The sequence below is a fragment of the Vitis riparia genome, chromosome 10, assembly GCF_004353265.1.
Source record: "Vitis riparia cultivar Riparia Gloire de Montpellier isolate 1030 chromosome 10, EGFV_Vit.rip_1.0, whole genome shotgun sequence".
Taxonomy (NCBI): Eukaryota; Viridiplantae; Streptophyta; class Magnoliopsida; order Vitales; family Vitaceae; genus Vitis; species Vitis riparia.
In genome coordinates, this window is record NC_048440.1 from 20,397,751 (window position 1) to 20,420,483 (window position 22,733).

Below are 22,733 nucleotides of genomic sequence, written 5' to 3' on the forward strand. Positions count from 1 at the left end.
GTAATATTAAATGCAGGGACATACTTTGCTTTGTGACAGACTCCTGTGAAAAGGTGCAAATAGGGTGTGATTCTTTGGAAAAACACTCTCCCTATATAAAGTTGAAGAATCACTTCCAGAAATTAGTTTCTGATAAGCATATTTATTCAAATATTTAAGAAAAATAATGAAAAAAATCATTCGCCAACCAATGAAAGAAACAGAGCCAGAGTCCTCGAAGCAGAATAAACTGGAAACGGTGGGGTTGGGGGTTTCGGGTTCCAACTCCCAACTTCCGACTTGAGCAGCATTTATGATATTCGAATATACGTAGTAATAGTCTGTGGAGGTGGAGGACCCAAATAAAGTCACGTGACTGAAAAAGGCATAAGGCAATCAATAATGGTGTTGAGCAGGAGCATCTGGAATATACCACTGCATAATCCTCTCCTTTTTTCCCTTCCTCAAACTCCCTACTCTGGAATCCTCCTCACCTACCCAATCACAGCCTCACCGTCATTTGTTTAGTATTCCAAGGGTTCAATCAATAACTAGTGTTTTCTTACCCCATCAGCGCCCCCATGCTTACCTTTTTCACCTTTTTTTAATCACTGATCTTGGCTTTGAGATTAAAAAAAAAAAGGAAAAAACTCACCAAACGACGTCGCTTTGTGTGGAGTGAGTGAGTAAAATGTTTCGAGCATGTAGGAAATAGAGGGGAACTTTCGCGTTTTGGTGTGTATATAATATGAGGTGGTGTTGATTTTTGTCCTTGTCAGGTTTTACGTGAAGGGGTGAGAGTGTGTAGGAAGAGACCCACTCTCCAAATCCAATCCCGGCCAATCCTCTCTCCCAACTCAACAATGGCTGAAAATGGTACCACCCCCCTTTAATCTCTTTCTCCATTTTCTTTTGTTTTCTTTTTTCTTTTTTTAATTTTAAATTTCTATTTTTCATTTCATTTTTCTTGATTCCATCTGGGCATTCTGAATCCTGTTTGGTGCATTCTACTATGAATCTACATTCTGCTTTGGTGATTGAAGGATTTTTGGTTGAAATTGTGTGTAGGTTCACTTTCACAGTTCCTTGAAACTGCAGTGGATGCCGCGAAGCGAGCTGGCGAAGTAGACTGATCTAAACCCCCTGATTATGTTTTCCAGTTCTTTCATCGTTGTTTCCTTGCCTGAGTTCCTCACTTCGTGTCTCTTTCTTTCTTTTCTTTTTGAATTCTGATACACAGATAATCCGCAGGGGATTCTACCAGACCAAGAATGTGGAGCATAAAGGCCAAGTATTTTTCCCTCTTTTTATATAAAAATAATACCTTTTGGGGGTTTTGATATTTTTCGTCCTTTAATATACTGAATTTTGTGTGATGACTGGTTTTTGGAAAGGAAATTAGTGATTCATGAAAGCTATAAGCTTTGTTAATTTGATGCGGCAGAAGCTTTCCAAAAGCAGGGTTATTCTGCTGGCAGAAAATTAAGTGGGGATTTTTAGGGTAAAAAAGTACCTAAAGGATTGAAGTTGGTTCATCCAATCAGGATCTGCCAAGAAGATTTTAAAAGTAAAAGGGGAAAAAGAAACCTTTGCAATAGGTCTTGGATATTACAATACTGTGGATTTAAAAACAAACAAACAAACAAACAAAAAGGTCCATCAAAAGAGCATTCCCAAAAGTTACAAACCCTAGATAAAAACTCTCTTGATTAGCTACAAAATATTAATCAATTCAAAATTTGAGAGTAGGGAGGCCCTACTCTTAAAGATTGGTGCAAAAATGAATTGTATATATGGTTCCAAGCTCAAAGTTCCTTTTGGACAATTGTTTATATGTTTCCAAGCTCAAATTCCTTTTTGGACAAGGAATAGCTAATTAGAAACTTCAATTGCAACAAGAAAAATCCCAAAAGATGTTTTCTTCATACAAAATTGCAAAAACTATATCCTCATAAATTATCAAATTAGAACTCATTTCCAATGATTTGGAAAAGAGAATGAGTCAATTCCAAGTTAATGAGTGTTTTTTGGTATTTTGTTGGGTTATTGATTGGAAACTAGGAAGAGATTGTAATCTTGACATTTTTAATCATCTACTGGTTTTGAATATGAAGAACATGTTAAGATTCAAGTATGAAATTGTTAGGATTTAAGTATTTAGAATTGAGTGTGCTCTATAGTGAACACATAATAATACTCTGGAATCCATTAGAACATCATCTCAACATGATCTACTTAAATAGAAGCTGTTGAATTACCCAATATCAGACTCCATTACTGTAACTACACCAAAGACAAATACTTTGAAAGGGAAGGACAACTTTCATGAATTCAGTGAATTCAGGAATCTTGAGGTTGCAACCTCAAGTGCAAACTCCATTTTTACTCCAAACTTTTTGCAAACAGAACAGAAGATAGAAGCATGCAAAAATGATAAAGTGTGGGGAAAGGCTAACTATGGTAATGTGATAATTTATATTTGAGAATTAATACATCTCAGGTTGTCACCCTCTACTCATGTTTTAAAATGCAGGTGGATTTGGTTACAGAAACTGATAAGGCATGTGAAGATCTCATATTTAATCATCTCCAACAGCATTACCCTGAACACAAGGTAAACTCTTGCTTTCCTTTCTTTATAACTATATATAGCTGATAGATTTCAGGGTTGGAGCTTATAGTGTAGCATTTGGATTTGGTTGACCTGGATTTATTTTTCTTTTTTATTTTTATTTATTTATTTGTTAATTTTAACTTGTTTCAACTGGATGCTCTCACCTTAGTTAATCGGGGAGGAAACTACTGCTGCTTGTGGTACAATGGAGCTCACTGACTCTCCCACATGGATAGTTGATCCCCTTGACGGCACAACTAACTTTGTGCATGGGTAAATACCAATTCTTCATGTTGTGAGTAATTGACTTTAGTTTTGATTGTCATTTTTCAGCTGATGTGATTGCACAACATTATTTCTGTAGGTTCCCCTTTGTTTGTGTCTCTATTGGACTTACAATTGGAAAAGTTCCTGCAGTTGGTGTTGTATACAATCCAATACTTGATGAGGTGAGAATTTGTGCTCCAAGCATGTATTACAAATGGTTTGCCATAACAGGTGTCCTGCTGCTATTGAAGGCAGAGAATTATACCTGGCCTTAAATCATAATAGATATATCTAGAGGATCCTCCAGTTGCATTTCTATGTGGCCTGGGATGGTTTTCAAGGTGTAACCCATGGGTTCCACCTACCTGCATAATATCCACGATGGCTTGTCTCTGCCACCTTTGTGGTATTTGACTGATCTTGTACATTAATTGGGTCGTTGAATCTGATTGTTACTAGGCAGTAAAATGATTAGTTGTTTTCTTCCTCTTTCGCACATGTTGACTCTGATTTTGGCATGGCCATATTGATCAATGGAAGGCTAGAGATTTTATGCATACCTTCATTTTGATTATGTCCAAAATTTTGTTTCAAAAGTATTGCTTGTTAAGTGAAGTATAAAATGTGGGTTTGCAATGTGTAGCTTTTCACTGCTATCCGTGGAAAGGGTGCTTTTCTGAATGGGAAGCCTATAAAAGGTGAGGATAATTTTCTCAATCTCACGTCTTGGTGTTTCTTCACCACCAATCCTTGCTCTGATTCTCAAACTACCTTATGCTTATGTTTTGGAATTATGCAGTATCATCTCAAACTGAACTAGTCAAGTCCCTTCTTGCAACAGAGGTATGTGAGCAACTGATTGATTTGATTGTTTGGTTAAATATTCTGCTGAACCCAGAAAATACCCTCTTTCATATCCAACATAACACAGCTTTCCTTTGGTTATCAATCCCTTCTTCTTGTTATTGTTATGTAGGAACATGATTTTCAGGTTGATTGGATTCTGCAAACTAGAAAACAAATATTAAGAAAAAAGCGCAAAAGAGAAACAAAAGTTTAATTGGGCTGATAAGTTCAGAGAGAAATTCTGATTGAAAGGTTCGACCAATCAATCAAAATTATGCTGTATCCCAACTATTTGCATCAACAAAATGCATTGCCTGAGTCATCAAATTATGAATCTAGTATTACCAATTTTATTCTACTTACAATGACCAAACAGTCAGAACTTTATTTTGCGTGGGTATTTTATGAACCTAATCAGAGGAAGTTCAGATGGAGTGGATTTTTAGCATTTAAACTTACTGATGTAGATTAATTTGATTATTTTTAGTGTGGACCTTTTTTCCAGCAAGCTCAGAATTGGGAAGAGGGTTCCTGTGCCTCACATGAGTTATACTATTTTGATGGGTAACTGTATTGAACAATATGAGTTTTTGAAGGTTTTTTGTTACTCTCTCTCTCTCTCTCCCTCCCTCTATCTCTTTCTCACACACGCACACACACTCTTCCCAAAATCTAACTTCTAAGCACTTCCCCTTATTTTCATTGACATTTATGTTAACCATACTATTAGACCAAGTACTAATCATATGTATAGCGGACTCTTTGAATAATACCAGTGGGCAGTGGTTAGCTATATTACCAGATCAAGGTACTAGTTATATGGATAGCATATTTCGTGCAACATGAATGTCATGTCTTAACTTCCAACTTTTTTTTCCTGGGGTTGGAATCTGTGCAATCCTGTATGGTATAGTTTTCACTGGTCAACCTTAATTGTAAAAACCTCCACCATAAGTACCACTGAGTGTTCCCTAGCTGTGTTATCTTTGTGAATGTGCACTCTCTGCCTTCCTCCCATTATAACTGGATGATGTTGATCTTCTCACACAAACACCTGGCATCCAATTTCCTGCATTATAAGAGTACAATAAAGGCTTTTAAAATACTTCTCAGATTCCAATATGTTGCAGCTATTATTGAAAGCCTTATTTCAAAACAAAAAAGATGAACTGATTGAAGTTTACCTTCCATGCAAGCATTTAAACAGTTGATTTGACTTTTGTCCTACTGGGAATGCAGGTTGGAACAAAACGTGATAAGTCAACTGTGGATGCCACCACAAATAGAATTAATGACTTGCTTTTCGAGGTAAAACCAGTGTTGATGATGAAGCTATCAACTCATAGTTATTAGAAATCTATAACTAATATCAATTTCTTTGATCAGGTTAGATCCCTTCGCATGAGTGGCTCCTGTGCATTGAACCTTTGTGGCATTGCCTGTGGAAGGCTTGATCTATTTTATGAACTTGGGTTTGGTGGTCCTTGGTATGTTTTTTTTTCACATAGCTCCAGTGAAGCTTGATGTGATACATGATTGACATAGTCTTCTCCTGTGTCAGGGATGTGGCAGGTGGTGCTCTGATTGTTGAAGAAGCTGGAGGACTAGTATATGATCCGTGAGGACCTAATTACTGTGACTTTTATGATAGTTCATTTCCTTTTCCTAACTAATAGGTGGCATGCTACACTTCTATCATCAATGTGGATTGTAAATAGTTTTCTTGAACAACAAATTAGTAAGCCATAACATTAAGAATTCAATTTTAAAAAATTAGAATAGAAATATTAAAAAATGCCTACATATTCAAGATTTTGTTCAGAAGGTGTTGCTTATATCAAGATTTTGACAGTGGTTGTTTGGTTTCAGGTCTGGAAAAGATTTTGACATAATATCTCAGCGAGTAGCTGCCTCAAACCCTCATCTCAAGGATGCATTTGTCAAGGTCCTGGGACAATCTGTATGAGACAATAAACTATAGAAACTAGACTTCTTCATTTATTTATATCATTCTTGTTCTTTTGAGCAACATCGGGCTGTGGGCTTCTGATTCAATAATAAGAGCTTCAAATACTAGTAGCTAAGAGCGGAATATCCTTAGTTTATGGCCTTTAACAGCACCAAAATTACTTGTAGAATCCTATTGAAATGACAAGTGACAACTCAGCATGAATTTGCTGGCTCTATCTATTTGGATGTATGTTTTTGCATGAAGCTTCCTGAAAGTTTTGATGTTCCATTTAAAGAGGCCTATATTAGGCTCTCAATAAAAACGCGCACACATATGCAGTACATAGATGCATGCTTGCTTCTTTAATTCATACTTGGTGAAGTTGGATCATTCTGTTTTAAAGCATTCTAAAGTCAAAGGTTGGGGAATTAAGAGTGTACTCAAATGTCTTACAGTCCCTTTTACTTTGCGAAATTGCAGCAGTAGCATTAGTGACAATCATATAGTATGGCAAACCCAATATGTTGTCAGAGTTAGCTCAAGTTTGGATTTGGGCAAAGCATAATACTGCATGTTGGAGTTCAATCTGTTCTAGTTAATATTTCATAGCTAGAATTAGGCGTTCTGCTTGGTAGATTATATCTTGAGTTGCCTCTGCTTGCTAATCATAGCTTGGAGTTCTTTATGTGCATAACAAGAATAATATACGTCCCTATATATTCTGTTTAAAAGAAAAATGGAATGAAGTAGGAAGAAACAAGGGAAGAGAAAACATGATACAAACCCATATATATAATTACAAATATACGAGAACAGATGTGTCTAGCTCCGAGTCTATACATGTATTAAAACATCTTCAGACAGTTATTCCAAAACCGCTCTAACAAAGAATAACATCTAAACCTCGTGTATATTGGTAAATATAAATAAGGGTGTATAAATGAGGGTGAGAACGATGATAAAACTTTATATTCAAGGCAAAATAAGACGAAAGCAAGTAATTTCGTCTAGGCCGTTCCTGGTGTCTCAGCACCATGCCCATTAACCCCATTTGCTCCATTCATCTTTCCAGATCTTGCTGACTTCTTCCTCTTTAAAACTATATACCATGTAAAAGCTTCCAAAAACACAGCACTTAAGGCCAACGCCACAAGGATACCAGTGTAAGCTCTCTTCCACTTCTTCTCAGGGTCCAAGATGTCAAAACCTTTGTATATGTTGATGATGCTGAGGATGATGACAGTGTACCCAACTGAGTGGTGGTAGATGTCCCAGTAGAATCTGTATTTGTGATCCTTCTTTGGTCTTAGAAGCAAAGCAAACACCTACATCCCAAGCAACGTTTAGGTTAGCATACCACAATCAGCTAGAATAAAACGAAAAAAAAACATGAGTACCATTTGCATATACCTGGAGTGTTCCAAGGCAGAATAGAACGATGCCAATGGCCCTGTGGGCGGTGTATTGAACACCAGAAGACTCACTGCCAAGTTTGATGCCAGTTGCCCATCCAGCAACACCGATGATGTAAGCTGAGGATTGACATGTTACGTGAAGGTAAAACCATGCAGGATCTGCGGATTTGAATACCCTCATGTACCTTGCTATTATCGCACCAATAGGCATCAGGATACCCCAACTCACTGCATTCAACACTCCATGAATCTGTAGTTTCATTACAATCACAGTGAATATCCATACTTAATCCTTTTGACAGTAAAACAAAAAGAAAACTGAAGCTAAACCCACAAGACAAAACCAAATACAAAATGAAAACTGAACAACAAAGAAAAATATGAAAATATATATGTGCATGCTTGGTTACTAACATTCCGATTTCTCGTTCTTGAATTTCCTACTGGGGCCGTGGCAGATCGTCCGGACAGAAGATCCAGAGTCCCCATGGATTGAACATTTGGTCCGGAGAAGGCATGAACCCCAGGAGTGTTAGTGGTAGCAGAAAGTGGACCATGTTGCCAGACTTGGTTAACAGTAGTGCTTTTGTTTGGAAGCTCCAAGGTGGCGTAAATAATCATTTCACTGTTGGAATATGTGGCTGATAAATCCGAAACTGGGAAGCTAAGGTTGCTCTCAGACAATGCGGTTTGGTAAGAGTCGACCGATGAAGTGTAAGCCTTAATGGTTCCATCAGGATTGCGGTAAGCAACCAGAGCCTGTGAACCAACCATGCCGGTTGAGTCTAGGTTGATGGCCCATGCCACCCACATGGAGGAGGTGACTCCGGTGTGTCTGTAAGCAATCTGGACTCCGGAAGAAGACGAATTGAAATTCCAATGAAGGAAAGAGTTCAAGTAAGGAAGATCATTGCAGGAACTGAACACCCGGTTGCTGGAGAAGGCATATCTTGAGCAGGATTGTGCAGAGGAAGTCAGCAACATGGACATGAGAATGCATGCTGAAACAAAAAGCTTCAACATTCCATCCATGATGACGATGGTGTCCTCTGCACCACCTGAAACCTGACGATTATGGGTCCTGCCTGGGGAATGGAGGATAAAAAGGGTGGGGTTTCAACAAGAAATGAGTTGGGAGAGGGTAGAAACTGCAAAGACCACCTGTAAGTGTTTTATATAGTTGTTTTTGGTTATATGATTATTCCTAAGATGGGGGGTATGAGTTATGGTAGAGATTGAAAGCGTGCTGGGGGTTGGCAACCGGCAGGGAATGAGTTATTATAAGATGTGGTGGCGGTTAGGTTGGTTGGTTGGTTGGTTTGGTGAGCGGAAGGTTCTATATACTGTGGACAGAAAAATACAAGTGTTTTTTTCTCCTGGGGTTTGGGATTTGTGGAGCTACTCATTTCTCTCAGATGCCTTTCAACAACCATCCCTTCTCATGCCCGCCTCCCTCTGCCCTTAGCTTTCAACTCCTACTTCTATGGAGTTTTTTTTGGGTTCAAATTAAATATGGATATACCAAGTCTTGACAAACAAGATGGAATCTATTCCCATTTCTTGGATGGTTTTAACGCATTATAAATGATGCGTTACCACTTCAAGGAAATTTATTCAAGAAAATGATAAATTTAAAAATATTATAAAATTACGAGTTTTTTTTAATGAAAAAGTAGATTTTAAATCACTCTTATTTTCATCTATTTAAAAATAATTTAAAATATATATATTTTTTTTAATTTTAAAATGCCTTTTTTTTTATTTATCATATTATCACGAACTGTTATAGGTCAAACTAAGACATTTGCTTACAGTCAAACAGCTGGCATAATCATAACGGACCCACGTGGCGCTGTTCCATACTATATTAAAACCTCATAAATTATTAATTCAAAAATAATAAATTAGGTTATTTTATTTTAAGTAGTACAAAATGCAACACGTGGAATCTGTTTGCATTATTTTATTATTGTACATGAATGCAGTGATGGAATCCATTGGACCACATAGGTTTAGACTCCTACATTGCATAGCTTCAAAACTACTCGGAAACTCTTGGATTCCCTTTCCAATTAATAATGCTAAAGTAACGGGGTATCGAATTCAAAATTGTCGTATATATAAACTTTTAAAAATTCTCTTCAAAAACAGTTTTAAAAAATAATTTTTAAAAATATTTTTTTTAAACTATTCTATAATTGATAAGTGTTGTATATATAAATTAAGGGTTGATTTGATTACTGCTTTTAAAGAAAGTTCTATAAAATAGTTTCTCAAAATAATTTTTGAAAACCATTTTCTAATATTTTATAAAATAAGAGCTTGCTTAAAATTTTAAAATATTTTTAACTTATATTTAATATTTTTTTCCCAGTTTGTTGTTTTGAAGAACAAAAAATTGTTCTTAAAAAATTTATCAAACAAGTCTTAAGCTTTTGAAAATATACAATAAGACAAATTATAGATGATTGAATGAAAATACAAAAAATAAAACTAAAATATAAATAGTAAAATTAAGGTAAAAAAGAGTATACGAAAAAAATTGTAACAAGGGATAAAATAATAAGATCAATCGATACAAAAACAAAGATTTAATGTATGCATTTGCGACCAAATCGGTTATATCGTTCGATATGTACCAATTCGATACCCTAATGGCTAATGGAACCAATGTCCGTGACTAATCGGAATCTTAGTTAAATCTTATAAGCTAGCTTTAAAATAATTTGAGGGGTGATGGAATGGTAGGGGGAGCATCAGCAGCCTCTTTAATAAAAAGTAGCCAAATGAGTTTCCTTGCAAGTCTTGTATTAGTCTCCAACACTCCATTCCCTAATCTAATCAGGATTTTAACTCGTCACCTACTGCCACCCTCTGGACCTTCTCTAACCAATAAATTGAACCCTGGTTTTTTTTTTTTTTTTTCTATTTATCTTTTTTAATTGAATTGGAAATAATATCTCACCTAACTTTGCTTATTTGATATATCATATATGTCATGCTGTCATTCAAGCTCTAGCTCTAAGTTGAGCTGGGGTGGTTCGAGGCCAACCAAACCAAGCCCAAAAAAGTTCTAAGGAAATGGGCTTAACTGGAATAGTCCCTGCCAGTTTTCCTTTCTGGGTTGAACCCCAATTGAAAATGGCAAACTCAAATGACAGACCAAGATGTCACTATCAGGGATGAATGGTTAGAAACTTAGACCCCGTTATAAGCCTTAAGATGGTAAAACTATGTTTTACAGCACGCTTTGATGGAAGCTCTAGAATGGATGTATAGGGATAATAAGTAGAATGAGTGTGACATCCAACCATAAAAAAGTAATTGAAAACCTACTTAGGCTTTTAATTGTAGGATCAATTGCTTTATTGGGATACTAGGTGTCAATCAACTGGGTGAATTTCATGGCTTTGGAGCACTGCTGCTGCTGGTGGATGGATCATTACAGCTAAGGGCATGTTCTTTTTTTTAGGTGGGCATCTTTTCTTTCTTCCCAAACACTCAGCAGTGCCCCATCTGTCTGCATCAAACGGGGAATAAACAACCCACGCACCCATGCCCAAATCGTATACAACAAAGGGTCTAAAATTGAAGACATGCCATCCCAGATTGAGAAACTCATTCACAGTTTCAGCTCATGATCCTGCCTAGCCCTGGTTCACACAAGGGCAGGCCTTGCCCATAACAAGAATGGAAACAGTGGACCCGACCCATTTGATACGAGAGAGATTTGGTGAAGATAAGCCTTATTTTATTTGAAGGATGATGGTTAACTAATAGGCAAAAAATGAAAGGCAATGTTGCAGATTCAGGGAATGGTGCGTTGTTCGCCACCAAATGGAACCTATAATAAACTGGGCCACCCTCCTTTATTGCCCATATTACATGGGCCCTTAGTTTGCTCCCCTCCCAAAAGTCATTGTCCCCTACCCCATCTACCATTATCTCTAATTAAACCATGCCAGTTCCTTGTTTGAAAATCTGAGTTTTTGAGAGGGATTGAAGATGCCGAGAATCTTCTGTGAGTCACTGAATTTTTATTCATCTCTAAGGGATTTTGGAGTGAAGCATGACTTGCCTTTAGAGGAGCTTCAAGGCGCTTGAAGGCATCTCTAAGAGTTTTCGACATTAAGTTATTGGGTATGCCTGTTCCCCCAAGGCAGTGACATGATTCGACGATTGGAGGGTAGTGTTTTAGGTTGTTTAGTTATTAACCCCGTGAAAGAAAAATGTTATAACACTTGATTCGGCATCATAATGAATTTGTAATTGAATCTTTAAATCGTTTAGGATTTTAATATAAAGGATGGTAAAGTTTGATATGATTTATCCCTATGATTATAACTTGACAAATCTTTTTAAAGGTTGAAATCAAATATAATGGCAAAATTAGGATGAAGCCAAGAGACTCACTCAAATGTCTCGTCACAATTTCATGCACAGAGGAGCTGCCGACAAAGTTGATCATAGTAAAAGTCTGCATGGTTTCCAAGGTCTTAGGCTTTCGGTAAATGAAATTGTGTGAAGGAAAAAGGGTGGTGGCGACCTCCACACACTTGGCAACGTCTCTGAGCAATGGGGTGTGGTTTCATGTTGAGCCTCGTGGCACAGTGTGGGACAGGCCAGTAATAATGGAGGCAACACCTCAGCGCTTTTGAAATGACCGCCCCATATTCTAAATCACGCAACCTCGGCCACATTTAATATATGGGTTAGTTGAATAATTTGGAAAGAAAGTCAATTAGAGTTGGTTTCATATAGCACTTTGGGATGACGACTCCTTCCAAAAGATGATTGTGACTCCAAAGATTACTTACTTTATGGTTCACTCTGGATTCCCCATATCTACTACTACGTTTTCTACGGGACGTAGTCACGTAGGAGGTGAAATATGAAGTAATTCATTTGGCATATATGTCCAAGTTTAGGGGCTTTTTGGTCAACACATTTAAAAATACTTTCTTAAATCTAAAAAATCGTTTTCTTAATTTATTTTTCTAAGAGATTGTATATTTATATAATACAAATTGAATTCAAATCTTACAAATTTAAAAAAAAAATTCAAAAAAATTGATAAATCAATAAAATATCAGACTTTAGTCTAATGAGATCAAATTATATTTGTCTTTCCACGTGTGGCTATGGAACGGTCCTAAATGATGGTATTAAGAAGTATGATATACAAGTTTAAATTTTTTAGGGAAATTAGGAATTCAACACATTTTATAAAATTTAATGTTTTTAGTTATTTTTAAAATATTGTAAAGAAAAAAAAAGTTAAAGACAAATTAAATTTATTTTAGAGAATTATTATATTTTTACAAAAATTCTCAAAAAAAAAAAACATTATCAAACAAAAAATTTAACATGTATAATTTTAAATTTATAAGTAAATATTGCTTATTTTGAGCTCAATAGAACTTCAAATAAACCAAAATAAATAAAAGTTTAAGTGACAAATGTTTTCAATCGAATTATCTTCTAAAGAGAAATCAAGTTATTTGATTAAAAAATTAATTAAAAATTCAAATTTAACTCTTCATTTTTTCCTCTTTTTATAAAAATATTTTTATTATTTTTTAAAAAATTAAATATAAATAATTAAAATGATAAAAGGCATTTATGTCAAAAATAACATATTTAAAAAAAAAAAAAGTTCAAATTTATGAATTTAGGATTATTAAAGATTATTGTAGAAACAATGTTATGGAAAGCAAATTCAAACAAGGCCAAAGAGCCATCTCAAAATCAAGTGAAAGAATGAACAGACGTGCATGGCTGGCGCAGTTGGCAGTTGGCACACCACAGCATTTGACTTCATTTTACCCTCCACATAAAATGAACAAGTCAAATTAGGCCACGGGATGTAGATTCTAGATTCTACACCAATGACTCCGACGCCGGTGTCAAAATCCACTCACCATCACAAGCAACAACCCATTCAAAGCTGGCTACCATGCACCACTTTTACTAATTAATAACGCTGATGACTGATGACTGATGACTGATGACTGATGACTGATGCCATAACAAAAAGCCCGCCCGCCCAAGTGTTGTTTGCAAATGCTAATGATTATAAAACAAACCCCATGGACCACCATTTTTTACCCAAAAAGCAAAAATCATCATCACCCCCCTCATACAATTAAACCCTAATCTTACTTTTATCCCAAAACCTCCATCCCTTGATCCTTAAAATATCATTACCAAACTGACCCATGTTTAATCGTGTCAGAATCCTATTGGGTTTTTTAATCATGGGACTATATAGAATCTATAATTATTTTAAGTCACTCTTTGCCTTCTGGGCTACACAAATTTAGGGTTTTTTTTTTTTGATTTCTTAAACAGGGACAAACAATCTCTTTAGAATTTGCAATTAATCTAAATTAAGAGATTAAGAATTGGGATTAATGTAATTGAACAACTCAGCCTGTGGGATTCAATTGGAACATGGCAATTAAGACATACTGACCACCTTGCTTTATTTCAAGTGCTCCAAATATTATAATCCCTAAATGCTTGTACCTAAAATTTTATTATAATAAGACCAAGGGATAACGTTATTTAAAAATAAAAATAAAAATAACAATTTTTTTTGTTAGAAAATTTCAAATGTTGGGTTTGGTTTGTCCTGCAGCCGCGCCCGGTATTTTTAATTTGTTTTTTTTTATTTATGAAATTTCAAATAATATTGTGGACCATCAAAAAAGAGAAACATCTCCCACCGCGTGATGATGTGAAACTGAGAATGGGTGGTGGAGTGTCTTTAGTGACGGTACCATCGGGTTAATTTTTAATTTTTTGTTTTTTGTCCTTTATTTTTTAAAATAGAGAATATAATATTTTTAAGTAACATATTTTAATCGTTTTAAAATATTCTTAATTAAATAATTAGATAATAAAAATGACTTGAATATTTGACAATCGGTTGAAAACTGTTTTCCATAATATTTTTCTGTATTTATAAAACATTAACTAATTTATATATAAAAAATTAAAATAATAAAATAAATTTAAAATAATAAATAAAAATAATTTATTGATTTTATTTTATTTTTTCACTTAGTTTCTGATGTTAGTTTCTGATGTGAAATTTGATTTATAAGTGAGGTTTTTTTTTTTTTTTGCCGATTTCTATTAAAATCTCTTCCGATTATTTCTGATGTGAAATTTGATTTATAAGTGAGATTTTTTTTTTTTTTTTTTTTTTGCCGATTTCTATTCAAATCTCCTCCGATTAATTCAGAGACGTCAGACTCACTCACAATCGACCGACATACAAGACCCGTCAGCGGTCATTCTGAGGACCGTCACCGCAATGTTCTCACCCCCACGTAACGTTAGCTTCTGCTCTAATACCAAAATCCACTGGCTCGGCATCTAAAGCATCATCATCATCATCAACTTCTTTCTTGTTGTATAAACCTCAGTTGTTTCCATTCTGTGAGCTCCCCCTCTGTAATCATATCACCATGAAATGATATGAGAATAAAGATCGAAACTTTATACTGCTGAGCTTAAAAAGAAACAACATTTCCCGGAAATGGTTTCTCTGGAAGAATCGCACTCTAATTCCCGGACGCTATACAATACGTCTTCAACCTCTTCTACCAAGATTCAGAGATCTCTCGGCCGTTCCATGCGGACCATCCGCTCCAATCTCTATCAGACAGACCGTAGCTGTTCTTTCGCGGATAAGTCTTCATGTGTGTCTGAGAACTTGACCGATTCCGTCATCGATATGCGGCTCGGAGAGCTCGCCTCTCGCAGCAATAAGTCTGCTCAGTCTCCCTCCCAAGATGAGGAATATCTGGATCTTTCACATGCTTTCAGCGATTTTTCGGCTTGTAGCAGCGATATTTCGGGGGAGTTGCAGAGGCTAGCGAGTCTTCCGCCCTCCGAGGATGTCGCCAAGAATGAGAGCTCCGATCCGGAGCCAGAGCCTTGCTTGGGGTTTCTGCAGAGGGAGAACTTTTCCACTGAGATTATTGAGAGTATTTCGCCGGAGGATCTGCAGCCCACGGTGAAGATGTGTGTCGACGGGCTTCAATCGCCGTCTGTTGCGGTGAAAAGGTCCGCGGCCGCTAAACTACGCCTACTCGCTAAGAATCGCGCGGATAATCGGGCTTTGATTGGTGAATCGGGTGCTGTTCCTGCTTTGATTCCGCTTCTCCGTTGTACCGATCCGTGGACGCAGGAACACGCCGTCACGGCTCTGCTGAATCTCTCCCTCCATGAGGAGAACAAAACGTTGATTACGAACGCCGGTGCTATCAAATCTCTGGTTTATGTCCTCAAAACGGGGACGGAGACTTCGAAGCAAAACGCAGCTTGTGCTCTACTGAACCTCTCGCTGATCGACGACAACAAGATCTCGATCGGTGCCTGCGGTGCGATCCCGCCGTTGGTTTCGCTTCTCCTGAACGGATCAAATAGAGGCAAAAAAGACGCACTCACCACTCTCTACAAGCTCTGCTCGATGAAGCAGAACAAAGAAAGGGCTGTGAGCGCTGGAGCGGTGAAACTGCTGGTGGAATTGGTCGCGGAGCAGGGAACCGGTTTGGCAGAGAAGGCGATGGTGATACTGAGCAGTTTGGCTGCTATACCCGAGGGAAGAACAGCAATTGTGGAGGAAGGGGGTATTCCGGCACTCGTTGAAGCCATCGAGGACGGGTCGGTGAAAGGGAAGGAGTTTGCAGTGTTGACCCTTCTGCTATTGTGTGCCGATAGTGTGCGGAACAGGGGTTTGCTGGTGAGGGAGGGTGGCATACCTCCTCTTGCTGCGCTTTCCCAGACTGGAACTGCTCGAGCCAAGCACAAGGTGAGCCATTTTTTGAGCTGAATAGACTTCTCATATAGAGTTGATCCTGCTGTTCTACCTCACTCATTTGAGTCATTTCTAATCCTAAGGTCTCTGCTTTCCACTTATAAATTGTTTGCCATAAAAAAAATTTCCTTGTTATCTGATTGAATAGCGCCTTAGCAGCTTAATCAGTCTTCTGGGCATCTGAGTGATGGTTACACACGGCCAAAAGCTTTGATTTGGTTATGAGTTCTTCCATATAGAGTCTTAGAGTCCAGCCACTATCTTGCATTATGCTTGTGACTTGTAACAATATCCATCAAGGAATGGACTACAACTTACAACCGTATGTCGGCTGTTCCACACTGTAGTTTTCACTTTTTAGTGGCTGCTAATTAGGATCCCAGTCTGAGTAGTACGAATAATAAGTGTGAATGCATGGATCATTTATGGCCGAATTTTAATCTTGTTGTATGTGTGGGTGCATTTGCAGGCTGAAACGCTTCTGGGGTATTTGAGAGAGCCAAGACAGGAAGCTTCCACTTCAAGTCCTTAAGAGTGGTATTATTAATATTTTTTTTTTTTTCCTCTTCCTAGTCCTACTATTTTGAGAGGTGTTAGTATTACCTAGTGGTTGGTTCATGACTGTATATAGGGAGTGCTTTGATGATTTGTACAGTGTGGCTGAGAGATCTTGAGAATGAATGATAAAAAGGGAGAAAATTAGATGAAGCTAGTGTTAGCATCTGACTTTTTAGATGTATGATTTTGACTAGGTTTTGGGGCTTTTTTTTTTTTCTTTTTTTCTTCCCTTTTTTTTATTGCAGGGGGTAAGACGTGTTTGCCTTTGTGGGTTTTATTTTGATGAGGATTTGGGTTATAATCCTTATATTTGTTTGGGTGATCCAAATTCTGTTAAAAGTTTTACATAATTGTCTGTCTGGTTTCTATATGTGAAAAATATAGATTATGGCTTGATTGTTTTTCCTTTTTCTTCTTTTCTTTTGTTGGATAAAGAAGAAAAGCATCTTAAACCAAAGGAAAGGATTTGAAAATCAGTGTGGAAAACTTGACAACCCAAAATTCCCCTTCACAGTTTGAGCCCACAGAGACATGAACATGATGCTCCAAACATCTCCTGCCTTTCAGATAGTGACTCAGGTGGCAAGTCTCAGTTAGTTTACTGCACCTCCATCCAAATGGCAGCATTTGACATTAATATATTATCATTTTTAAGCCATAAAATGTAAGGTTTTGCAATCAATTGCCATTAGAATACTACTATCATTTGTATGGTGTGTGGCTTGAAAATTTTAATGTATGGTATGAAGGTGGGTCTCTGTTGGGTTTGATGTAAAAATCAGAAAGCTACCTTTGCTTGTAGATTTTTGTATACAGCAATGATATTGTTCCTGTGTTGGGGGTGATGGGATGAGAGACAGAGAGAGACTGCTAATGAACAATGGCATGAACTTCCCAACTTCACAAGGGTCCAATGTCCGTCTGATAATGGAGGAGTGTGGATGATTGGCAAGCAAGAAAGGGTGGGTTTCTCAAACAAGTTGCAGTTGGGATGTAGGGTGGGTGAATCTGGTGTATGGGTTGGTTACCGAATCACGTTGCGGCTGGTGTAAAGTAGGTCTCATCAACAGTGTGATACCAATACCATAGACGCCAGTTGCAGCCCCACTGGCCACCCACCAACCAGGGGCAGCCCCACCAAAGATTTGGTAACTGGTACAGTATCTTTCTTTATCCTAACTTGTCGTTATTAATAATGCAATAGCTGGCAGAGAGCAGGTGCCTATAGCTTTGTATTTTGGATGGTTGCAGCCTCCCTGCGAACTTTGCAGGAGCCTTGAGCCCCTCTCTCAACAAGGTGTCGGTAATGCACATCCACCCCTTTTATATTTGGTAATTCCGACCCCTTCAATTTTAGGGTTCATCATTCCTCCAAGCAAATGCATGTAAACTAGGAATCACTGATTTTCTCATGAGGATGAAGTGAATTGAAACCCTAAAAGGTGTCTTCCAAGTGTATGATGTATCCATATTTAAAAATTTATTTAATTTTTTAATTGTATGGTATTCATAATTTAAAAATATTTTAAATTTTTATAAATTTAAACAAAATAAATTAGTCATCATGTTACATGGCTCTTACCTGCAACCAAAAAGGTTAATTCGAACATAAGTTTTTGACTAAGACTAAGATGTTTTTTGTTTTGATGAAAAGGAAAACTCTATGAATACCATAATGCCTCATTTGTAAAAATTGCCACCCCTGAAAATCCCATTGCAAGGCGTATGGGGACGGAATAAAGGAAGAAATGAGTAGTGTGCTACCATTATTGTAGAAATGCCAGTATTTTAGAGGGGCCTGGTCTCCACTTCCATACTACTGTTTCCCAGCATAGTTTTGTAGGCATGGAGTAATAATGATTTAAAGGGGCCCTTCTCTGTTGTACCCTTTTTTCAATATCCCTGAGTCTGATCAGTTGACTAGTGAGTAACAGCTTTAGAAAATGACTGAGGATTTCACTATTTGACACCAGATTCAAATAAAGAATGTTCCACTTCTAAGGTGCAATTTATAAATAATTTTCAATGTATTCCCATGAGTCTGGAACAAATGATTGCTGTTAATATGACATGAAACTAGGGAGGAAAGTTTATTTGAACAGAAAACACAGAAGAAGCAATTTCTATCGGTAAGCTTGTCTTCAAGTCAGTCATTGTGTGTCTTGATCTTTTGTAGAAGAAGCATCAGCAGAGCCCTTCCTCTTTTTGGAACGGATTCCTTTCTGAAGCATCTTCTCCACCTCCTCAAAGGCCAACCCTTTGGTTTCAGGCACAACAAAGTAAATGGCCACAAGTCCAATGAGGGAAAATCCAGCAAACAGGAGAAATGTCCCAGCAGACCCCAGATGCTCAGTCAATGTTAAGAATGTTTCACTCACTAGAAGATTTGATACCCAGTTAGCAACTGCAGCAATTCCTCCACCAATGCCTCTGTACCTCAATGGATATATCTCGGAGTTCACAATCCATGGCACTGTCCCCATCCCAGGTGAGTATGCTATGATGTATGCTCCCAGCAGCAAAATTGCCACAACTCCGAATTTGGTCGGGCATCCATTGGTGTACCATGTCCCATGATGTGCACGGCATTCGGCTCTCAGAGTATCTTTCACAGCTTCTGTTGAAGCTAGGCAGGCTCCCGGTAGATACTGAGTGAAATGAAAAGTAAATTAAATTGTTAGAACTTAGAAGCTCAGCCGCCTTGAGAATTGAGTTAGTAGAACAAGTGGAAAAAAGAAAAAAAAAACATACTTTGCCTGCTGAATTAGTACAAAATGCACAGTCAGTTGCTTTCAAGCAATCCATGCAGTTCCATGACGATGAATGTTGCTCTCTCAGATAAGCTGAGCATGTAGAATTTCCTCCATAGCTATTGGATTCGACTCTACCAACTAATGGAGAGTGCGCGGCAGCTTGGAAGAAAATGATAGATAATGCCACAAGGCAAGTGATGATCCCAAACAGGGAAATAATCATCAATGTCCTCCTTCCCTTTCTATCAACAAACATCATACTGATTATGGAGCCAACAGCATTTAGACCGGAAGTGATGAGAGAAAGTGCTAAAGCGGTCTTATTAGAAGCAAATCCAGCCAACTGAACTATGGTGGGACTATAATACATGACAGTGTTTATGCCCACAAACTGCTGAACCACTTGAACTGTGACCCCTGCATACAGCCCTCTCCGGACGACATCATTTTTTACAGCTTGCTTTACTCGTTGGAAAATATTGCTTCCCAGGGCTTCTAGGTCAGCCTTTTCAGCTTCAACTGATGACTGCAAGGCATTCATCTCTTCTTCAACTTTGTCACTTGGATAGATTTTTTCCAGTACGGCCCTGGCTTCGTCTTCCCTATTCTGATTGATATCAACAAATATCAATTGGTTAACACTATCAGATATGATTGTCTGCTTTGAACAAGTTCATAGGTAAGTTGATGGGCGAAATTGTTTAATGTTTACCTGTCTGTAGAGCCATCTAGGAGACTCAGGAAGCGACAACATTAATACAAACTGAACAACAGCAGGAAGTCCAGCTACCCCGAGCATCCATCGCCATGTTCCAGGTGCCTAAAAGCAAACCTCGTTAACAAAATCGATTCTGACAAGACAATGTTGTTCTTTTCCTCTCAAAACTTCAAACAGTTAAAGCTTACAACATACATGGGTAAAGGCTAGATTGATAAGGTAAGACAAGAATTGCCCTCCTGTAATCAGCAGACCATTTGAACTAACAAGAGCGCCTCTGATTCTAGCAGGAGAAGCTTCTGAAATGTAAAGAGGTGAAGTCATAGAAGCCATTCCCACTCCGAATCCTACCAATATTCTTCCCAGGATTATCACCCAGGGAGCTGGAGCAACAGCCATGACAATTGCCCCAACAAAGAATAATACATCAGCTGCTAAAATTGACATTTTCCGCCCAAACCTGTCGTTTGCCCATCCTCCCACTGCAGCACCCACAATTGCTCCTGCTACAGCCATACTCACTATGGTTTCCTGCAGATTGATTGATGAAACGAAGAATCAACTCAACTCATAAGTCCAGGATACAGACATCAAGATTTTCATTTAAACATAAAGAAAGCAAATGAGAATAGCATACCTGTAACCATGTTTTCCTATCAACAACATCAAAGTCCTCTCTAATGTAAAGCAAGGCCCCAGAAATAACTCCTACACCCCACCAACAAAGCCAATTATGAACATATTTTGTAACTGCATCATACATATCCGTACAAAGTAGTGAACAGGAATGTATTAACTGTTGTGCTACCTGTATCGTAGCCAAATAGGAGACCTCCAATGCCAGCCGATAGAGCTAGGCGCATAATGTATGGCGTTTTCCAAATTGTTTGCCAGCATTCTGTAAACTCAACTTTATCGGCTTTTATGATGCCCCCCTCCACCATTTTGTCCAAACTGGAAGACTAAATGACTCTCTGCAAAGAGAAGAAACTGAACAAGACACTTTGATTAGAATCTCATACAATCTGGCAGGCGAACCGCCATAGAAACGTAAGAGTTATAAAACAAATCAAAACAATAGAATTTCCCAATGTTCATGTGACAGCTACTGATCAATATATAAGATCACTAGGTCCTCCCTGATCATATCTCATAACGGCCAGCAGGTTTTATTTTGAAAGCCACAGGATAGTAGCAGAATGGCATTCTTCAGAAGCCCCACAAGAATTCAATCAGTCCATTGCTTTCCAAACAAAATTTCAAAATCTTTATGAATATGGACATCACCAAAAACCCAGTGGATAATTACTAAAGATTTGCATTTGGATTTGAGAACAAAGCTGAGAGTGAGGTGGGAGTTCCCTGAACCATTTAAAAAATACTGATTAACAAGTCTATAATCCATGACTGTCTATCACTAAGACTCTGAAATAAAATCCAAGATCGACTCATATGATATAAGACTTTGAAAGGGTTCTCAGTTTTTTTTTTCCACATAAATTGTGGGTAGAGGATAGAAGAAGGTGAAGAAAAGAAAAAAGAACAAATTTTGCCCATTTTTTCTGCATGTCAAACAGAAATTGCTCAGACGAACATTTTTTTTTTCTCCTCCAAACCTTCTCACTTTTCCCTTTTCCCTTCCCCTCTGTTATTTTCAAATCCAGACACAACCAAAAACAAAAACAAAACAAAACAAAAAATGGGTTGGTCTTAAAACCCATCAGAGAAAGGATTGAAATCAAATCCATACTTCAAAATCATCAAAACCTAAAAGCATTGTAATATTCTCAGTCATCTCTAACCTTGTTCTACACGACCACTGAGACAAATACAAGAATTGGCATGAGAATATTCCAAGATGATGGAGATTAAGGACTAAGAAACATTACCAAGTTCTGGGGCAAGGCAACCTTAACCACAAAAGACAAGAAAGATAGATAGATAGAGGCAGCCCAAGGCAGCACTTATATAGAAAACCAACCACCAATTTTCACTTTGGAAACCGAATCCTTCGGGAGCCAAATCCTGGAAAAGAAAAGAAAAAGGAAAGAGCTTTATCTTAATTGGGAAATTACACTGAATCTCCAGATCACATCTCCTAACAAAACGTCCGAGTTTTACGACACCTTTGTTTTTTTTTTTTGGTGTCATATTCAGAGGCATCCAAATATTTTCAAACTTCAATCAAGGATGCCCATGCAATAGCCTTCCCATCTCCTTTGTGAGTTGGAATTCTTATCTCTCTCTCTCCCTCCATTTGATCCAATTTCTATCTGTTTTGGACTCATTATCATAAGTTATCTACTAAAAAAAAAGGGAAAAGTTCCACCCCTTCCTTCCTAAATTACAGATTTTTCAGTCAAAGCTCAAAATAATTTGCCACATTTTGATTTGAACCCCACAACAAAAAGATAAAAATAAATTAAATTGATCCCCCATTTTTTTTGCAATAAAAATAAATAAATATAAGGGGTTCATCTCACTCATCACTTAAGTTAATTTTACTCGTTTCTCTTAAAGTTTTAACTAAATATGATTAACTCTTATTGGTTTTAAAACAAAAAACCAAAAAACGGAAATTTGTTTTTTTTTTTGTTGTTGATAAATCATACCTAAAATGCCATCTCATTAGGGCTATAAAATGATTTGTTAATGTATTATTTAGTTGTTTTTGCTTATCTATTATACCAAAAAAAAGAAAAATTAGGATAAGAGTTTATACCCTTTTTTGATAAATTTAGACGTCAACACAAGAAAAGAGGATAAATGTGGATATTCGATAAATGATTTAAATCTTTTAAA

At 37.3% G+C, this 22,733-nt stretch overlaps 4 protein-coding genes across 5 annotated transcripts; 2 read left to right on the top strand and 2 right to left on the bottom strand.

Moving 5' to 3' along the window:
- The first annotated feature begins 625 nt into the window (after positions 1–625).
- Positions 626–5,951, top strand: LOC117923349 (inositol monophosphatase 3). Its single transcript, XM_034841607.1, has 12 exons — positions 626–855; positions 1,048–1,103; positions 1,220–1,270; positions 2,513–2,593; positions 2,763–2,866; positions 2,958–3,042; positions 3,504–3,558; positions 3,660–3,703; positions 4,946–5,014; positions 5,093–5,193; positions 5,268–5,324; positions 5,576–5,951. The coding sequence occupies exons 1-12, from the start codon at positions 843–845 to the stop codon at positions 5,670–5,672; spliced, it is 813 nt and encodes a 270-aa protein (XP_034697498.1). The 5' UTR covers positions 626–842; the 3' UTR covers positions 5,673–5,951.
- Positions 5,952–6,422: 471 nt separating this feature from the next.
- LOC117923346 (cytochrome b561 and DOMON domain-containing protein At5g47530) lies at positions 6,423–8,317 on the bottom strand. The gene is made up of 3 exons (XM_034841605.1): positions 7,487–8,317; positions 7,068–7,322; positions 6,423–6,982 (listed from the first exon to the last, which is right to left on the bottom strand). Exons 1-3 carry the CDS (start codon positions 8,102–8,104, stop codon positions 6,665–6,667), a joined length of 1,191 nt encoding a protein of 396 aa, XP_034697496.1. The 5' UTR covers positions 8,105–8,317; the 3' UTR covers positions 6,423–6,664.
- A 6,138-nt stretch (positions 8,318–14,455) lies between these two features.
- LOC117923624 (U-box domain-containing protein 4) lies at positions 14,456–16,866 on the top strand. The gene is made up of 2 exons (XM_034842013.1): positions 14,456–15,896; positions 16,372–16,866. Exons 1-2 carry the CDS (start codon positions 14,619–14,621, stop codon positions 16,432–16,434), a joined length of 1,341 nt encoding a protein of 446 aa, XP_034697904.1. The 5' UTR covers positions 14,456–14,618; the 3' UTR covers positions 16,435–16,866.
- A 1,568-nt stretch (positions 16,867–18,434) lies between these two features.
- On the bottom strand, positions 18,435–22,143 carry LOC117923623 (inositol transporter 4). 2 transcript variants are annotated; one of them, XM_034842011.1, is made up of 7 exons: positions 21,821–22,143; positions 20,740–20,921; positions 20,569–20,639; positions 20,127–20,462; positions 19,926–20,033; positions 19,212–19,820; positions 18,435–19,108 (listed from the first exon to the last, which is right to left on the bottom strand). In XM_034842011.1, the coding sequence occupies exons 2-7, from the start codon at positions 20,873–20,875 to the stop codon at positions 18,611–18,613; spliced, it is 1,758 nt and encodes a 585-aa protein (XP_034697902.1). In that variant the 5' UTR covers positions 20,876–20,921; positions 21,821–22,143; the 3' UTR covers positions 18,435–18,610. The 2 variants fall into 2 exon arrangements, with proteins under 2 accessions (XP_034697902.1, XP_034697903.1); XM_034842012.1 differs by lacking the exon at positions 21,821–22,143 and having other exon boundaries at positions 20,740–20,974.
- Positions 22,144–22,733: the final 590 nt, after the last annotated feature.

What these genes read in the sequence shown, in the direction of transcription:
- LOC117923349 (XM_034841607.1), top strand. An exon ending in AGCATTACCCTGAACACAAG is followed by an intron (nt 2,594 to 2,762) that starts GTAAACTCTTGC and finishes CTCTCACCTTAG; the next exon opens with TTAATCGGGGAGGAAACTAC. An exon ending in ACAATCCAATACTTGATGAG is followed by an intron (nt 3,043 to 3,503) that starts GTGAGAATTTGT and finishes TGCAATGTGTAG; the next exon opens with CTTTTCACTGCTATCCGTGG.
- LOC117923346 (XM_034841605.1), bottom strand. Translation starts at nt 8,104, where the DNA reads ATGGATGGAATGTTGAAGCTTTTTGTTTCAGCATGCATTCTCATGTCC. An exon ending in CAAGAACGAGAAATCGGAAT is followed by an intron (nt 7,323 to 7,486) that starts GTTAGTAACCAA and finishes ATGAAACTACAG; the next exon opens with ATTCATGGAGTGTTGAATGC. An exon ending in TCTGCCTTGGAACACTCCAG is followed by an intron (nt 6,983 to 7,067) that starts GTATATGCAAAT and finishes CTTGGGATGTAG; the next exon opens with GTGTTTGCTTTGCTTCTAAG.
- LOC117923624 (XM_034842013.1), top strand. Translation starts at nt 14,619, where the DNA reads ATGGTTTCTCTGGAAGAATCGCACTCTAATTCCCGGACGCTATACAAT. An exon ending in CTGCTCGAGCCAAGCACAAG is followed by an intron (nt 15,897 to 16,371) that starts GTGAGCCATTTT and finishes GTGCATTTGCAG; the next exon opens with GCTGAAACGCTTCTGGGGTA.
- LOC117923623 (XM_034842011.1), bottom strand. Translation starts at nt 20,875, where the DNA reads ATGGTGGAGGGGGGCATCATAAAAGCCGATAAAGTTGAGTTTACAGAA. An exon ending in TCAATCTAGCCTTTACCCAT is followed by an intron (nt 20,034 to 20,126) that starts GTATGTTGTAAG and finishes GTTTGCTTTTAG; the next exon opens with GCACCTGGAACATGGCGATG. An exon ending in GTACTAATTCAGCAGGCAAA is followed by an intron (nt 19,109 to 19,211) that starts GTATGTTTTTTT and finishes CATTTCACTCAG; the next exon opens with TATCTACCGGGAGCCTGCCT.